Source organism: Oryctolagus cuniculus, chromosome 4 (assembly GCF_051225735.1).
Source record: "Oryctolagus cuniculus isolate XC-2025 breed Fujian yellow rabbit chromosome 4, ASM5122573v1, whole genome shotgun sequence".
Classification (NCBI taxonomy): domain Eukaryota; kingdom Metazoa; phylum Chordata; class Mammalia; order Lagomorpha; family Leporidae; genus Oryctolagus; species Oryctolagus cuniculus.
This window is the reverse complement of record NC_142870.1, coordinates 38,998,522-39,015,678: the sequence shown is the minus strand read 5'-3', so window position 1 is coordinate 39,015,678 and position 17,157 is coordinate 38,998,522. Positions and strand designations below refer to the sequence as shown.

At 36.8% G+C, this 17,157-nt stretch overlaps 1 protein-coding gene across 1 annotated transcript in view; it reads left to right on the top strand.

Annotated features, from left to right (window-relative positions):
* Positions 1-17,157, top strand: part of GBE1 (1,4-alpha-glucan branching enzyme 1) — a 304,814-nt gene that overhangs the window by 278,407 nt on the left and 9,250 nt on the right. The window contains 1 exon segment of the mRNA XM_089331383.1: positions 13,267-13,382. Coding sequence (XP_089187509.1) covers positions 13,267-13,382 — 116 coding nt within the window.

The following is a 17,157-nucleotide window of genomic DNA, read 5'->3' as shown; positions in this document are numbered from 1 at the left end:
GTTTCAGGAATAATAATGAAAACAAAATTATTTTACTTGTTTCTAGAATTATAAATATCATATGATTTTCTCCTATGAGATCTTTATGATTTAGGGACATAATCAGTTGTTACTTTACAGTCTTCCCTACTAAACATCCTTCTTTTTTGGATTCTTTGTTTCAACTAAAGAAAACAAATGAAAAACTAATTTTCTCTGCAGTAATTTTCTTTTCTGATCATGAACATTAGTTTCTTCAGTTTTTTCTTTATTTTTTTTTTCATTTGTTTTATTTTTTATGGTTTAGTTGAAAGGCAGAATGATTGAAAGAGAGAGAGAGATGTCTGGGACTGGCATTTGGTGCACTGGGTAAAGCCACCGCCTGCAACACTGGCATCCCACATGGGTGCCAGTTCAAGTCCCAGATGCTCCACATCTGATCCAGCTTCTTGCTAATGGTCTAGGAAAAACAGTTGAAGATGGCCCAAGTATTTGGGCCCCTGTTACCCTTGTGCCTGCTACCCATGTGGGAGACCTGGAAGAGCATCCTGGCTCCTGTTTTCAGCCTAGTCCAGCACTGACCATTGTGGCCATCTGGGGAATGAACCAGTACATGGAAGATCTCTCAAATAAAATAAATCTTTGAAAAATAAAAAAAGATCTTCCATCTGCTGCTTCATTCCCTAAGTGGCTGTAAGGAGCCTGGAGCTCTGTTCAGGGCTCCCATGTGGATAGTAGTGCCCAAGCACTTGGTCTTTCTTCCACTGCTTTCCCAGGCACATTAGCCATCAGCTGGATTGGAAGCAGGGCAGCCAGGACTCAAACCTATACTTGGATTTGGGATGCTGGTGTTGCAAGCCGCAGCCTAACCCACTGTGCCACAATGCAGACCTGTTTTCTTAATGTTTTTTTCTTCCAGAGATTCATGTAAACTCTATGACTTCCAGAATCATAGATATGTCCTGTTTTTATGTTGGCAAATGTAGAGTTTTTCTCTCGTTGCTAAGATAGTGGTTAGAAATATCAGTTTTAGAATATGACCACTTGTGGGGTCAGGTTCCTTTTCTACCACGTATTTGTGTTTTGAAAATAAACTTTCTGCTTCTCAATCTCTTCATCTCTGAAACACCTTTTTAATGAATTGTTGCCGGAACTAGATGAGCTCATGTGCATGAATGAAAGACTTAGCAAGTGTGTCATCCTCATAGTATGAGCTCAGCAATTCTTAGCTGCTATGGCCATGGTTACTGTCATCATCATCATTCTAAAAATGCACTGTAATTTGATAGCAAAAGGAAGGAAAGTAAAGGATCAGAGAAATATATACTAATCCCCCTTATTGTCTAGAATCTCATCTTAATTGTTGTTTTCATTTCCTGTTCCTCAATTCACTGCCACAAAATGGTTCCTTTAAGTTCTTTCAGTATTCTGCTGCCTGCCAAATCTTATCCTCACTCCTATACTATCAGCCTACTTTGTATTTAATGATTTATTCATTTGAAAGAACAGCATATATACACATATATATTTGAGTCATATATATGTGATATATTTATTTGTGTATATATATATGTAAATATATATGAGAGAGAGAGAGATTGGTCCTACATTAACTGTTTCACTTCCCAAAAAGCCACAGTGGCAGGGAGTGGCCCACGTTCAGTCCAGAAGCCTAGAACCTAATCTAAGCCTCCCAGGCAAATGGTAGGGGCCCAGACACCCAGACTGTCCTCTGTTGCCTTTCCAGGCACATCAGCAGGGAGCTGGATCAAAGCAGGACAGCCAAGGACTCAAACCAGTGTTCTAATGTAGGCTACTGGGCATCAAAAGTGGCAGTGCCACAATACCAGGCCGAACCTCTCTTTTTTGAGAAATTTTTTATTTGTTTTGATTTATTTGTGGAACAGAGCGGCAGGGGAGGGTGGAGAGAGAGAAAGAAAGAGCACTAGCCCATTTACTGGTTCACTCTCCCATGGCCATAGAGCTGGAGGGCTGAAGCCAGGAACCTGGAACTCAACTTAGGCCTCCCAAGTGGATGGCCTGACCCTGCTACTTGACCCATCACCACTGCCTCCAGTGTCTGTATTAGCAGGAAACTGGAATCCGAAGCTAGAGCCAGGGTGAACTCAGGCACCCTGCTGTGGGACTCCAGTTTCCCATCAGCAGCTTAATCTCTAGGCCAAAACCCTGCCCACCACACTGTTGATTCTCCTTTATATGCCACAGCACCACTTGATTTTGTCCCCCTTCTTTGTGTTCTCTTCCTTCAAATCCAGATGTCGTTGGTATTTTCACTGGAAATCTAAACCTGAACATTTATTGTATCTTCTTGTATTTTTCCCTTAAAGAACTTACAGGTCCTGAAAGCCTCAGCTCTAGGCTCAGTAGAGAAGTCACCCCCGCCCACCTTGATCTGGGCCCTAGGCATCAGGAAGAGCACACTGTGTGATACTTAATGACTCTTAGGAAATGCTTGGCACATGGAATCGTAGATTTTTTTTGAGACTTGAAAGAACTTACATAACCTAGTTCAACCCACTGAAAATAAATAGAATTACCTGAGTTAGAAGATCTATAAGCTTATTTTAGGAGATAGTTTCAAAATTAGTGCCACAGTTATGTTTGAATAGTACTTTATTGTATATGAGTGCTTTTATTTACATTGACCTGTCCAATCCACACATCGTCTCACTGATGCCTGTCAGGCAAGTGTTCTTACCTTCCATCTACAAATTTGGATCAAAAAGAAGTATATAACCTTCACAAAGTCGTATTCCTACAAAGTGGAGAAATGTGATTTAAATCTAGGTTCTGTGAATTCAGTACAGTTTTACACTTGGACACTTAGATAATCTGTCTCATTTTTTGTCCTGTAGAATGCCATTACAGTACGTAAAGTGTGTCTCACTCATTATAATTTTATTTTTTCTCTATTTCTATTTTTAAAAGTTATGATGCCTATATCTATTTTTTTCCTGCAATGTTTAATGTCCTAGTTTCTGACACTCAAAAGCACAAATCAATATAAATGGGGAAATTTCATTCTATCTTTATTGAGGTATGCCTGACAAATATGAATTGTTTATATTTGATATGTATGATGTGATATTGTAATGTACACATGAAATGGTTACAACAACCAAGGTAATTAATATATCCTTCACCTAGTTACTTTTGTATAGTCATCCTCATATGATTACTTTTTGTGTGTGTGATGGGATCCTTTAAGACCAACTTTTTATCACGTTTTTAGTATATAATGCATGAACTACAGCTACAGTGCTGTACATGTATTAGATCTCTAGAACTAAATCCTCCCCAACCCATGACAGCCTCTATCCTGCTTTCCATTTCTAATGATTGAGTTTGTTCAGAGTTCACACTTACGGGATCATCAGTATATATGTGCCTGGCTTATTTCAATTAGCACAATGTCCTCTAGGTTCATCCTTATTGCAGATGGCAAAATTTCCTCATATTTAAAAGATTGGATTATGTCCTTTTATATATAAACACAATTTTTAAATATATTCAACCATTGATGTAAATCTACATTGTTTACTTTTCTTGGCTGTTATGAATAATGCTGCAGTGAACATAGGAGACCAAATTCTCTTCAAGATCTTGATTTCATTTCCTTTGGGTGTATAACCAGAAGTAGCATTGCTGAATCATAAGTATGCACATTTTTGATTTTTTGAAGAACCGCCATATTGTTTTTCATAATGGTCACACCAATTTAAAATTTCAACAACAGTACTATCTTAGCCGTGACAATTAGTGTAGAAAAACAAATAAAAGGCTTCCAACCTAGAAAGAAAGAAGTAAAATTGTGTTTCATGTCATATTTGCAGATGGCATTATTTTATATATAGAAAATACTAATCATCACATGCACCCAGCATGATTAGAACTAATGAATTAATTTCTTAAAGTTGCAGGATAGGGGGCAGAGTTGCAGATGACATGAGTTAAGCCACTGACTACAATGCCAGCATCCCATATGGGCATAGATCCACTTTGTATCTAGCTCCCTCCCTGCTAATGCACCTGGAAATCAGTGGAACATGGCCCAAGTACCTGGGTCTCTGCCACCCCAGCCACACATGAGGCCTGGATGGAGTTCCAAGCTCCTGTCTTCGGCCTGATCCAGCCCTGGCCTTCTAGCAGTTGGAAGGTCTTTCTCTCTGTCTCTGTAAATCTGCCTTTCAAATAAATAAAATAAATCTTAAAAAGACAAAAAGTTGCAGGATAAAAAACCAGCTGCATTTCTACACAGTAACAACTTTGAAAAAGAGATGAAGAAAATAATTCCATTTACAAATGCATCAAAAAGAATATTTTGGAATAAGTAGAACAAAAATGCTTCAAAAGGGCATAATCACCTTTTTTTAGAAAAACAAAACAAAAAACAAAATTTTTATTGGACTTAAGTATATGCCAGCTTCTGGTGCTCCTTAGAAAATTGTCAGAATAGGCACTTTAGGATACCAGAGGATAAAAGTTTTTGGGCTTTACCAAAGAGTCAAGGATAAGAGTGCTGGTTTCATTGTTTTTTTATATAAATTATTGTTTATGCTATTTATTGGATATTAGATATTATAATATGCACACTGTTTCAGTGTTACTGGTGTAGGATTACAACATGGGGCTTCGAATGTGTTTAAGCCATACACAGTAACTACATCCATAGTTAGATAAAGGACAATGAGCTTCCTTAAAAAAATTTTTTTAAAGATTTATTTTATTTATTTGAAAAGCAGAGACAGTCAGCAAGGGATCTTCCATCCTTTATTTGACTTCCAAATGGCCACCACAGCCCAGGCTGGGCCAGGTTGATGTCTGGACCCAGGACTCTATCTGGGTCTCCCACATGGGTGGCAGGAGTCCTAGTTTTTGGGCCATGTTCCATTGCTTTCCCAGGCACATTATTAGAAGCAGAACATCCAGGACTGAAACCATTGCTCTAATTTGGGATGCCAGTGTCCCAAGAGGCAAGTTAACCCACTGCACCACACTGATATTCCCTTCCTTGTAAGTTTATGTTAACAGCATTTCATTGTATATATTTTCTTTTCTCTCCTTAATAATGCTTAATGTAGGCAACTTGCTCCTGGTGATAGTTTTGTCTGTTGGCTGCCTCTGATGACTTATCTAGTGAATAGATAGAATCACCCTCCTGGTTTTGATTAAATCTATCATGACCAGTATGGTCTCACCTCTTTAAATGTTAATGATAATCAGATTAAAAAAAAGACTCATGTCTATGAAGTGGCTATGATAACAAATTAATAAATATTATACATATAATTTGATTCAAATTGTGCCATAATTTGTACTTCTTTGAATTATGTAAGTCACTTCTGTTTAATGATAACCAATACATTTGTTGATTTTGTTTTGAATGGTACAAACCAGCAATTGGCAGAAGTAGTTTATCAGCCTTACTCCTTCCTTGTATTATTATTCAGCACTTCTACCCAGTAATATTAAACCAGTATGATTGTTTTAAAGATGATTGCTAACTTCTGCATTAGATTTGTTGTGCTCCTAGAAAATATATCAGCAAACACAAGGGTTTGTATGGATACAAGTGTATGTGTTGAAAGCTTTCTCCTTCATTTTTTAAATGCATATGGGGAGATGTTTATTTGAATCTTTTTTGTCACGATAATCAATATGATTTAGTTGTAGGCTGTGTGCCCAGAATGACTGGAATGATGACACATGTGTGTATGTGCGTGCACACAATGCACTCTGCAAGCTTTGCTTTCCAGTCTTTCAAAGGAAAATAGCTCAGCCCCTGCTCATTCAGTTTTCTAAAGCATTGAATGATACCACTACTACTATGATTTTCTATGTGCTCTTACAAGTTAAAAGAGAAGGAGGAATATGCATTAACTCTGCATTATTGCCTGTAAGTTATGGCTTCAAATAAAGAAAAAGGATGTTTCTGCTATCACAACTGAAATAATCAGCTTTTAAATATGTAAGTATATGAAAATTTTTACATTTTGCAATTGTTAACTGGAAAATAGAGGTAGAGTAAAAGTAATTATTATGTAATATTATACCTAAGTCCCACATGCAAGACCTGCCAAATTATTAGTTATATGATTTAGACAAGCTCCTTTGCTGTGATTAATTTAAATCATTTGTATAGAGATAGCTGACCAATCAAGTTGATAATGAAGGCTTTGAGTAGGTTCTGTCATCAGTAAACTTGTAATCATTTATCTATATCAACTAAGAGTTATATAAATATCTATGTCTCTTACAACTCAGTTATTAAATTGAGAATTAATTGTTTCATGTTGACAAGCATTTGTTTAGTATATTGAGTTCTCCAAAAAAGGATAATGTTTTCTACTGTAAATGTTCTATTTTATATCTTTTTATAAAGACTATAAACTCCTTGAAAAACATCTAAGTTTAACTTTCTAGATGATGAAATGGGATTGTGTAATTTGTACAAGTCAAATCCAGAAACCCCATAATGAAGGGAAGAAAATCAAGGTTAGCCTTTTATAACCAAGCAGTATTAAATTATTTCTTCAGGTTTAGCACAAAGATGCACAGGTTAAAAGTCAAAACCCAACGGGAAGACTAAAATAGGACCATAACGAAAAGAAGATACCCTCATACATATATCAGTTACTAACTTAGGTCCTAGGTGGGTATGGAAAGTGTTTCTTAATGAAGACAAATATAATAAATTTAAGTATATTAGTCATTGATTACAATTAAAAGTCAAAGTATGAAAGAATGCAAGGAGACAATGAATTTGCAGTTAGGATGCTCAGTGTACGCTTTTTTTTTTTTTTTTTTTTTTTTTTTTGGGGGGGGGGACAGGCAGAGTTAGACAGTGAGAGAGAGAGACAAAGAGAAAGGTCTTACTTTTTTCTGTTGGTTCACCCTCCAAATGGCCTCCACGGCTAGCATGCTGCACCGATCTGAAGCCAGAAGCCAGGTGCTTCTCCTGGTCTCCCATGGGGTGCAGGGCCCAAGCACTTAGGCCATCCTCCACTGCACTCCCGGGCCACAGCAGAGACCTGGACTGGAAGAGGAGCAACCGGGACAGAATCCAGCACCCAACCAGGACTAGAACCTGGGGTGCCGGTACCACAGGCAGAGGATTAGCCAAGTGAGCCGTGGCACCAGCCTCAGTGTAGGCTTTGCCAGACCAACGCCATATTTCTCAAAGTTTGAGCAGCAACTTTTTTTTTTAAAAAAGTACCTTAAAACTATGAAAAAGTATGTGATCCCCAAACTGTTTGTTGTACTGTCTGATTAAACTTTAAGGCAAATATTTGAGAAAAACAAGAAAAATGTTAGATTCTCATGAGAACAAAGACATGGGGAGAAGGAAATAGAACTAAATGTCATAAAGGAAGAAAAGGCCAACATCAGTATACAAAGTAACATAAGAAATAAATACATGCACTTTGAAACTTTTCATCTCTTAAGCCAGCAATTAACTGGTCCAGTGTTTAAAATAACAGCAAATAATTTGAGCATTTTCTTCCAGTGTTAAGTACTCATTGTAGATTGCTTAGGCTAATCCCTACCACAACCCTCTTACATAGTACTTCTCTTTACAAATGAGAAATTGGGCCTCAAGGATGTTAAGTAATTGCTTGGAGACATCCAGTTGGTAATTGGCCGAACTGGGATTACAATGCAGTTGTTGGACCATGAAGCCCATGGGTACACCAACATATTTTGTGTGTTGGATGCTTTCTCCTATCCCTGTCTGCAAGCAATGGCTCATATGATACTTTCCTACTGCTTATAATCAACTTTATTATTGAAAGACTTTCAAGTTGCCAGTTATCTTTTCCCATTAGATATATTACACTTGACTCCATTTAAGACTGTCTTAGAATAAATTTGAGGGAAAGCATTTATAGCTTAAGATAAAATTATTTTGGACTCAGAAGCAAATTGTGTTTTTAGAAAATGTTGAGCCTGTCTGCTGTAAACTTTTTGTTAACAAAGCACAGTCCAAAGGTGAATGAAACCGGTTATCTTTTGCTTTTTAAGTTCTAAATAATAGCTATTATTTGATTAGATAATTGAATTTATAAATTGTTTGGATAATCCTTCGTGACACAACACAGAGCAAAATATTTAAGGGAAGGTTAGAATAGGAGTATGCACACACCATTTTTTTTTTTTTAGCTGCAATACTATAACCTGCTAGGATAAAGAAAGTTCCTAACTAGGATAGGAGTATACTGTAAAGTATTTAGAATTATTTTCCTATTTGCATAGAGAAAAATGTAGTATTCAGTGTTTTGTATTTTCATTTGATTTGCTATTTACTGATGTGTGTCATTAAGCATGCCTAAGAATAAACTAATAATTTGCATGAAAATGCATTTCAAAAAGCATAGCAATCCATTAATTAACATGGTGGATAATGACATTTGAGCCCCTCTTCCTTTGAGCTTGTTCTTCATTGCTATTCTGCACTGGAAAGTCTATAAAAAATTTGTCACTAAGAAAGCCAACTTGCAGTGATTGGAGTTTATTTTGTAGTCTAAAATCAAACCTTTTGTTGATTAAACAAGCACATCTTAGACTGTAATAGAAATATGCTTCAGTTTTTGCAGTTAATTAAAACGTGTGATTGTCATTTAAACTTTTAATGAAGACGGTGTTTGCAAACTTGAATGCATATGTAGCTCATGCATAAAAATGTTGCTTTTTTCAAGGACACAAAATTTTAATGTGAACTAATAAGAATGGAGAAAAATATATACTGTTTTCTTTAAAGAGAAATTGGATTTGGCATTTATTATATTTAAAATATATTGTACTATAGTTGATAATAAGTTTTTTAAATTCAACTTCACATTACTGACTTTTTAAATTTTATTTTTGGAATATTATGATATTGGGGGCTTTTTTTAAAACTAAAGGAAAGAAAAATGGATATTTTCCATTGAAAGTAATGTAATCATAAATGTCATATTGCCTTAAATAATTCTGGAAAATATTAGAAATCTCATGAATTCTGAAGTTCAGTGTGTATTCTGGATCAAAGACAGAAATGCAAAATTTAGATATATATACACACAGGCATACAAACATACCTTTAGAACACATTAGGAGACGTACACATTCATGAACTAATATAACAGCACTGCACAAGACTTTGCTATTCCCGCTATTGTCAAGAGACAGAGCAACTAAAAGTTATTAATTATGTCCTTTTTGTGATACCACAGTAAACTAGGCATAATTTAGCTATATTTATAAAATAAATATATCTATTTTAGATCCTATGCACCTATAACCTTGAGTTTTGTGACTTGTAGTTAGCAATGAATAAATTTAAATTCATGAAATATAAAAAAGCAGAATATATTAGAACATTGTGGCCAGCCCTGTGCTGAATAAGTATATTTAGACTATTAAAATCATAGAACTTTCTTTACTTTCCAGTCCTATTCTTACCCTATCAGTTGATGGTTTATAGGTGTATCTAGTATTTTCTACCTTTGGTATAGATTCTCTTTACTGAAGTCACTCAGCTTTCATAAATTAATTTTTTAAGATTTATTTATTTATTTGAAAGAGTTACACAGAGAGAGGAGAGGCAGAGAGAGAGAGGGGTCAAGAGAAGTATTCCATCCCATGGTTCACTCCCCAATTGGCTGCAATGGCCAGAGCTGGGCTGATCCGAATCCAGGAGCCAGGAGTCTTTCATATGGGTGCAGGAGCCCAAGGATTTGGACCATCTTCTACCGCTTTCCCAGGCCATAGCAGAGCTAGAATGGAAATGGAGCAGTCAGGTCTCGAACCGGTGCCCATATGGGATCCTGGTGCTTCAGGCCAGGGCATTAACCCACTGTACCACAGCACCAACCCCCAGAAATTATTCTAATCATGATGATGTGAATGCATTGAATAAAGAATTAGGTGTAGAGATAACAATATACTTTTTACATACTTTTTGATGTGTCTTACAGTGATTGACATAATGTTCTTTTCTTTCCTCTTTACTAAAGATATTTAAAATAACATCTTAAAACTGATGCTGTCTTGGATTTGCAGTTATATGGAAACTTACTAGCTTTTCTATTTTGTGACTTTCTGGTCACTGGAGGGAGTATCCCTCTTTCTGCCCCCCCCCCCCAAGGAGTTGCACCTCGCAATGAATTTCCTTAGCTTCATCAGCGCATATAAAGTGAGTTAAGTGCAGAATGATATAAATGATAGTACTTTTTCCATCAAAATCCTTCTACTTTGAACAGACACTTTATCAAGTGTCTGAGCAAACACAGCAGCTTTTGAAGTATTTGAAGAGCCATTGAATTTAAGAGTCTTCATGCCTTCACAGTTCTTTAATCTTATTAGTACAGGCCTCCTCCAGAACATGGCTCTCCCTCGGTTCAAATTTAAGGACATAGATTATAAAATAATGCTTAAACTTCCTATCTGCTTCAGCCTATTGATAGATATATCAAATACTTACAAAGCTCTCGAATTTAAAATGAGAAATCATAATATTTTAAAATGCTATCCAAATTGATAGGGACCTATTTGATCTGCTTAAAAAAAAAAAAATCTCTTCAAAAACATTTCTATCATTCTCTCCCTGCTGTGGTTTCCCAAATTGAGCAGTGTAAATTTTTTGTGTGAGTAGTTTCTTGTTACCCGTATGTGATCAAACGGGCAGGAAGTGGATCTAGAACAAGTACAGTAAACCTTAGGTATTCAGACTCCAAAGGCATGCAAAGAGCACTAATCTTTAAATTTAAATGTATTAATAATTTAGATGGATACCACTTTATCTAATTTTCCTATTTTTATTCTTTTCATATTCATTTTTCGAATCTTATGCTTGGAGTCTCAACTTTACAAATAAGAAACTGAATAGGAAAACACTTTGACTCATTCTTGGCATAAGAAAGATGCCCACTTGTAGATTTTATGGTAATTAGATATACTTCTAACTTGGGTGTATATCTCAGCCCTACCACTTAACAGGTTGTTTATATTTGGTCACACCTATCCTCCCCATGCAATTTTCTTTCCCCAAATTCAACATCAGTTTCCTTACTTTCAAGTATGACACATCAAAAATATCAGTCAGTACATATAATTCTCTCCATCCCTGCTATCAGAGGTTAGCCACTTGCCATCCTTGGACTGTTCATCTCCTGATTAGTATCTGTGCCTTAGTCTTTTCCCTTTCCTTCCACTTCTACCCCCAACTACTAGGTTAATTTATTTTTTTTTATCATCATGGATTTTTTCAAGAATTTTCAACTTTAGATTCAGCATTGTGACACCATGGATTAAGCCACCACCTTAAACGCCATCATCCCATATCAGAGCACTAGTTTGAATCCCGGCTGATTTTCTTATGATCCAGCTCCCTGCTAATGTTCCTGTGAAAACAGCAGAAGATTGTCCAAGTGCTTGGGCCCCTACCATTCATGTGGGAGAACCAGATGGAGTTCAGGCTGCTGGCTTTGTTTTGGTGCAAGTCTGGCACTTGCAGCCATTTGGGGAGTGAACCAGTGGGTAGAAGATTGTTTTTCTCTCTTTCTTTCCCTTTCTCTCTGTCCCTTTGCCTGCCAAATAAATAAAATAAATCTTTAAAATGAAAGACTTCTCAGCATTATCAGACTTAATAACAAAATCTTAACAGCCTAACCCAGTCTTCAAAAAATTATATACAGAAATCAATCCTACGTTTCTTTGTTGATTCTTCCTCCCATTGCATATTTCTTGTTCTACTTATCAACGCTTACATGCTTGCCTAATCTCCCCTTACAGACTATAAATTTCATATAAACTAAGACTATAACTCAGTTATGATTTATGTCTTAGTGCCTTGTATGGACTTAGTGAAGATAATTTATTATTTTTCCTCTTATATATAAAAAAATGCCATTTTTGGTGAATCCCTGTGTTATGTCTATCTTCATGTATGACCCAGAGAGAGGTGTTCAAGAAATAGAAAGGATGAATCATTGTCCATTACTCATATGTACTATTATTGCGATAATTGTGGCTGTGATGAAAATATACTAACATTTCTGATGTTGGAGATTTGTATACCAGGAAAGGAAAACAAAAAGCATTTAACACTTTCATATCCCTCCTTAGGCTAAAAGAAACAAGATTTCTATGAACCAAAGTATACTTACTTATGGGTTTTTATACCAATTAGCTCTTCTAGACATTCTGAGCATAATAATTGTGAACATAATTATGATAGCTTTGATTTATTTTACTATGAATATGGTAATACTAATATGTTTAATAACTCACTATGAAAAATCAGATGTTAAATTATAGCAGATTATGTGATTGGCACCTGAATTCATCCATGGCATGGAGGACAGTATGGTTACTTTATCATGACAGCTTTCACCTCTCTGTTCCTTATTTTAAAAATCAAGATCAAAACCCTATCAAAGGCACTATGATTATATTTATTTAGTTATATTTTGTTATATATTTATGTTTGCTTAGTATTTAGTGATGGAGGAAGAGAGGAAGAGAACCCATGGAGACAGCAAAATGGTTGAAAAGTTGCTATATGTTGAACTTAACTCTTTAACTAAAGAGTTAAATTTCAGTATGGAGAATATGGAGAAGAATTTCTTTTTTTTTTAACTTTTATTTAATGAATATAAATTTCCAAAGTACAGCTTATGGATTACAATGGCTTCCCTCCCCCCCCCATAACGTCCCTCCCACCCGCAACCTTCCCCTTTCGCACTCCCTCTCCCCTTCCATTCACATCAAGATTCATTTTCGATTCTCTTTATATACAGAAGATCAGTTTAGCATACATTAAGTAAAGATTTCAACAGTTTGCTCCCACACAGAAACATAAAGTGAAAAATACTGTTTGAGTACTAGTTATAGCATTAAATCTCAATGTACAGCACACTAAGGACAAAGATCCTACATGAGGAGTAAGTGCACAGTGACATGGAGAAGAATTTCTAACAAATGAAATGGGTCACTTCTAGAAGTAAAATAGATTTTCGGTTATAGACAGGTGTAGTCCCAGGCTGCGTGCTCACTTGGTGAAGTGTAATGAGGGGATAACAAGGATCTCAGAGGGGGTAACAAGCGATAGGTAACCTTTATAACACCTCCTTCAAACAGGAGACTCTGCAGTGTTACACAAGAGCGTGCAGCACAAATCGTGATTTAGATTTCAGAACACTCACTCTGTACTTGCTCTCTCAGAACGTATTTTATAAGATTTCGATCAGCACCTGAACTGTTGTGAATTCCTTAAGAGCTGTACATTCAAAATTGTGCTGGATTCAGATGCAGCAGAATATGGAGGACACCACAGACTGGACCACAATACTGATTTCTTTTCGGAGCCTTTTGGACATAATGGCCGTCCCAATTCTCTTTTGGTAAGTAAAGCCCATAGGTGTTTTCTTTTATTTTGAAGGTTTCATTTTTATAGTGAAGTTTTTTTTGTTCAAAGAAACAACTCTTCAAATCAGTAACATGAAAAACAAAGTGTGGGAGATGTAGAGGAAGAGGACTATCCTTGAAAACCAGATGTTACGTTTGCTGCTGGATTCCACTGGGTTTTGAAGAAACAAATAATAAGGGATATTTGGGTGATGACAGGGGAAATTTGAGAGAGGAAGGCAGTTTTTAAATTTTTCTTTTGACTTTGAGCACTTTTATTCTTTATGCAGCAATATACTTCCCTTCTGTTCTTGATTCCTCCGTAATATTTCACATTAAGCATATTTCTACATTACTGACTGTCTAATGAAGTTTAATTTAAAACACCCCAGGGATGGGTTGTTGTGGTACAATGTTTTAATCCACTCCTTGGCTTTAAATTCTATGCCATACCAGAGTGCCTGGTTCAAGTTCTGGCTACTTTGCAGTTACCATCTGGTTTCCTGTTAATGCGTTCCAAGAGCAAATACATTGCAACGTTGTACACATTCATTATACCAGTGAACTTGCCCCAACTCTAACTATTGCAATATCTGGGGAGAGACCCAGTGAGTGGAAGATTCCTTCTCTCTTTCTATATCTTCCTTCCAAGTAAATGAAAGATTAATATAACCAAACATCTTTAAAAAATAAAACATTAAATGAATCCATACAAATTATCTTTTTTTGTTTAATAAATTGAAGACTGAATTCATTCTAGATATAAAACTTTCTGGTTTCCTCATATTAATGAGAAAAGCATTATATTTTACAAACAATTTTTATATTGTCAACACAAATGATTGAATATTGCTTTAAATTATTAGATTTAACTTCTTTTAAAGATATAGAATAACATTATAGATGTGGAGCAGTTCTTCATTTAATTTATCACCATGTAGTAGTCTTGGGGTCATATCTACATTGTACTATCTCCACCACCACTACCCCCTTTGTCCTGGCTGATCTTAGGCTTGTCTATTTCTTTTCTCTCTCTCTCTCTCCTTTTTTTTTTTTTTTTTTTTGACAGGCAGAGTAGGCAGCGAGAGAGAGAGACAGAGAAAAAGGTCTTCCTTTTTTCAATTGGTTCACCCCACAATGGCCGCTGCAGCCGGTGCACCGCGCTGATCCGAAGCCAGGAGCCAGGTGCTTCTCCTGGTCTCCCATGCGGGTGCAGGGCCCAAGCACTTGGGCCATCCTCCACTGCACTCTGGGCCACAGCAGAGAGTTGTACAGGAAGAGGAGTGACCAGGACAGAATCCAGCACCCCGACCGGGACTAGAACCTGGTGTGCCAGTGCCGCAGGTGGAGGATTAGCCTATTGAGCCACAGCGCCGGCCTCCCTCTCTCTGTCTTGGACCTGCATTTCTACTTTTTTTTCCATTGTGGAAGTTATTGGATTAATATGTGTTTCACATTCATGGTTCCAAAAGGCATCTAACAAATGTACGGATATATATATTTTAAGATTTATTTATTTACTTGAAAGAGTTACACAGAGAGAGAAAGAGAGGCAGAGAGAGAGAGAGGGAGGGAGAGAGAGGGAGAGAGGTCTTCCATCCACTGGTTCACTCCCCAGATAGCTTCAACAGCTGGAGCTGCACCAATCCGAAGCCAGAAGCCAGGAGCTTCTTCCAGGTCTCCCACACGGGTGCAGGGTCCCAAGGACTTGGGCCATCTTCTACTATTTTCTCAGGCCATAGCAGAGAGCTGGATCGGAAGTGGAGCAGCCGGGACTTGAACCAGCGGCCATATGGGATGCTGGCACTACAGGCGGTAGCTTTAGCCACTAAATCACAGTGCCAGCCCCATGTATGGATATATTATAGTTCATAAAGCTGTGGTTTCTACAAATTCTCTCATATTTCAAAAATTTTGGTATAAATCAAGCATGAGAATCTGTATGAAAACTCCATCCCCTCTGAATCACCTGGTTTTCTTCTGTTTTTCCACCTGTTAAAATGATGCCAGAACTTCATTTTTTCAGCTGCTGTCTTATATACAGAACTGATGTGCTGTAAAATAACAAAAATATCACAGAGATTACAAAGATTGAATTATTGTATTATAGGCTGTGAGGAAAACACAATGGCCATGAAAGACTTCGGTGTGCCCTAAGTGTGCGTGTGTGCTTATTGGTGTGTTGCTGATATTGATACAGCTTTCGACAGAAATGTAGAGAGATGTATGTGATTTTAAGAGAAAGGGCTCAAAGGTGTTATCAGATTCTTTCTTCGAAGAATTATTACTATAGTTTGTCAGAACATTCAATTTTGACATGTAAAATAAGATGGATAAAAATAGTTTCAGCAGTGAATAAGAAAATTACCTTAAAGCCCAGAAATAACCAAAAGATTTAGAGATCTTTGAGGGGTTAAGAAAGATGATTCAGCTCACAGAACAAGTCATGGAAAAGCAGTAACTGATTGCAATAAAACTGAATTTTAGGCAATTGAGCTAGCCTGAAAGGAGTTTGAAAGATTTAGACAGCAAAATTCTTATGTAGACAACACTCCTAAATGTCCGTAAATCCCAACAGGGTTCTGTATGGACAGAGGGCTGGTGAATAATGAAAAAAAAAATCACAAAATGTCATGGCAGAAGACCTGGAAGGAGGCACCTACCCAGTCTGTAAATTACTACTCAAGGGAATCTGAGTAATTTTAACATATTTGTACCTCAGTTTTTCTCATCTATAAAATGAGGATTAATGGTAGTATCCTCCCTACAGCAATAAATTCTAAGGAAGCATAAATTATTGACGTGGCCAGCCTCTTGGAAATTGCAAAATGCTATTGCACGTGTGTTGTCATGGCTATTCAGTAATTACTTAGGTATTTTAAACATGTCAAGACACGGCGTGCTTTGAGGGCACATGATTACGAATATCTTCTCACTACTTGGGGAAAATTATAGTCTAGGTTGAGGACTCAGAATATTTGAGGATGGCTAAAAAATATGCTGACGTCCCTGGCACCCTTTTGATTTTGTTGGAGCAGAGATAGTCTGTCATAATTAAAACAAGTGACAGCAGCAGTCAGATTACTTTTCAAGCACTAATTGAATTGATCTCCCAAATATGGCATGTGCAGCTCTAAATTAGATGGTAGAATGGAGAAAATCTCATAAGTCCCAGTAATAGGTAGAGGAATATGGCACCACAAGCACATGAGAAATAGAAAATAGCTTAACTACTGCCTGTAATAGAATTCCGATCCAACTCCATCAGTTAGATAAGGGTTAGCCCTGTCTTCCCAGCAGCAACATCTTGTTTTGGATGACTACAGGTGCTTCAGGAATTGCTCATGTAAATAAGTTTTCCAGCTCCAGATGAAATGACCACTAATCTTAAAGTCGGAAAAAGGGAGTCCCAACAGATCAGTATGATATAGAATATCCAAGAAAACAGGTTTCTTCTTTGCCAGAGTTATTTTTGTAAAGAGTCAGAGAAAAAGAAAATCACATTAATAAAGGTACCTATGATAAAAATGTCTCATGTTAATGGAACTCCTTATTAAGCTGAATTGTATACACTGGAATCCAATCAAGTGCTAGACCATGACTATAGTGCTGTAGGACTCCTGCCATTGCCAGTAAGATCACTTCTGCCTCCAACATTCCTGGAATAAAGGAGAAAGAGAGGGCAAAATAGAACTTTTCTGTCCTCCATGAAATTTCTGCCCGTCATAACTAGAACATAGCATTTGCTAAAGCCTCATTTGCAAGCTCAAT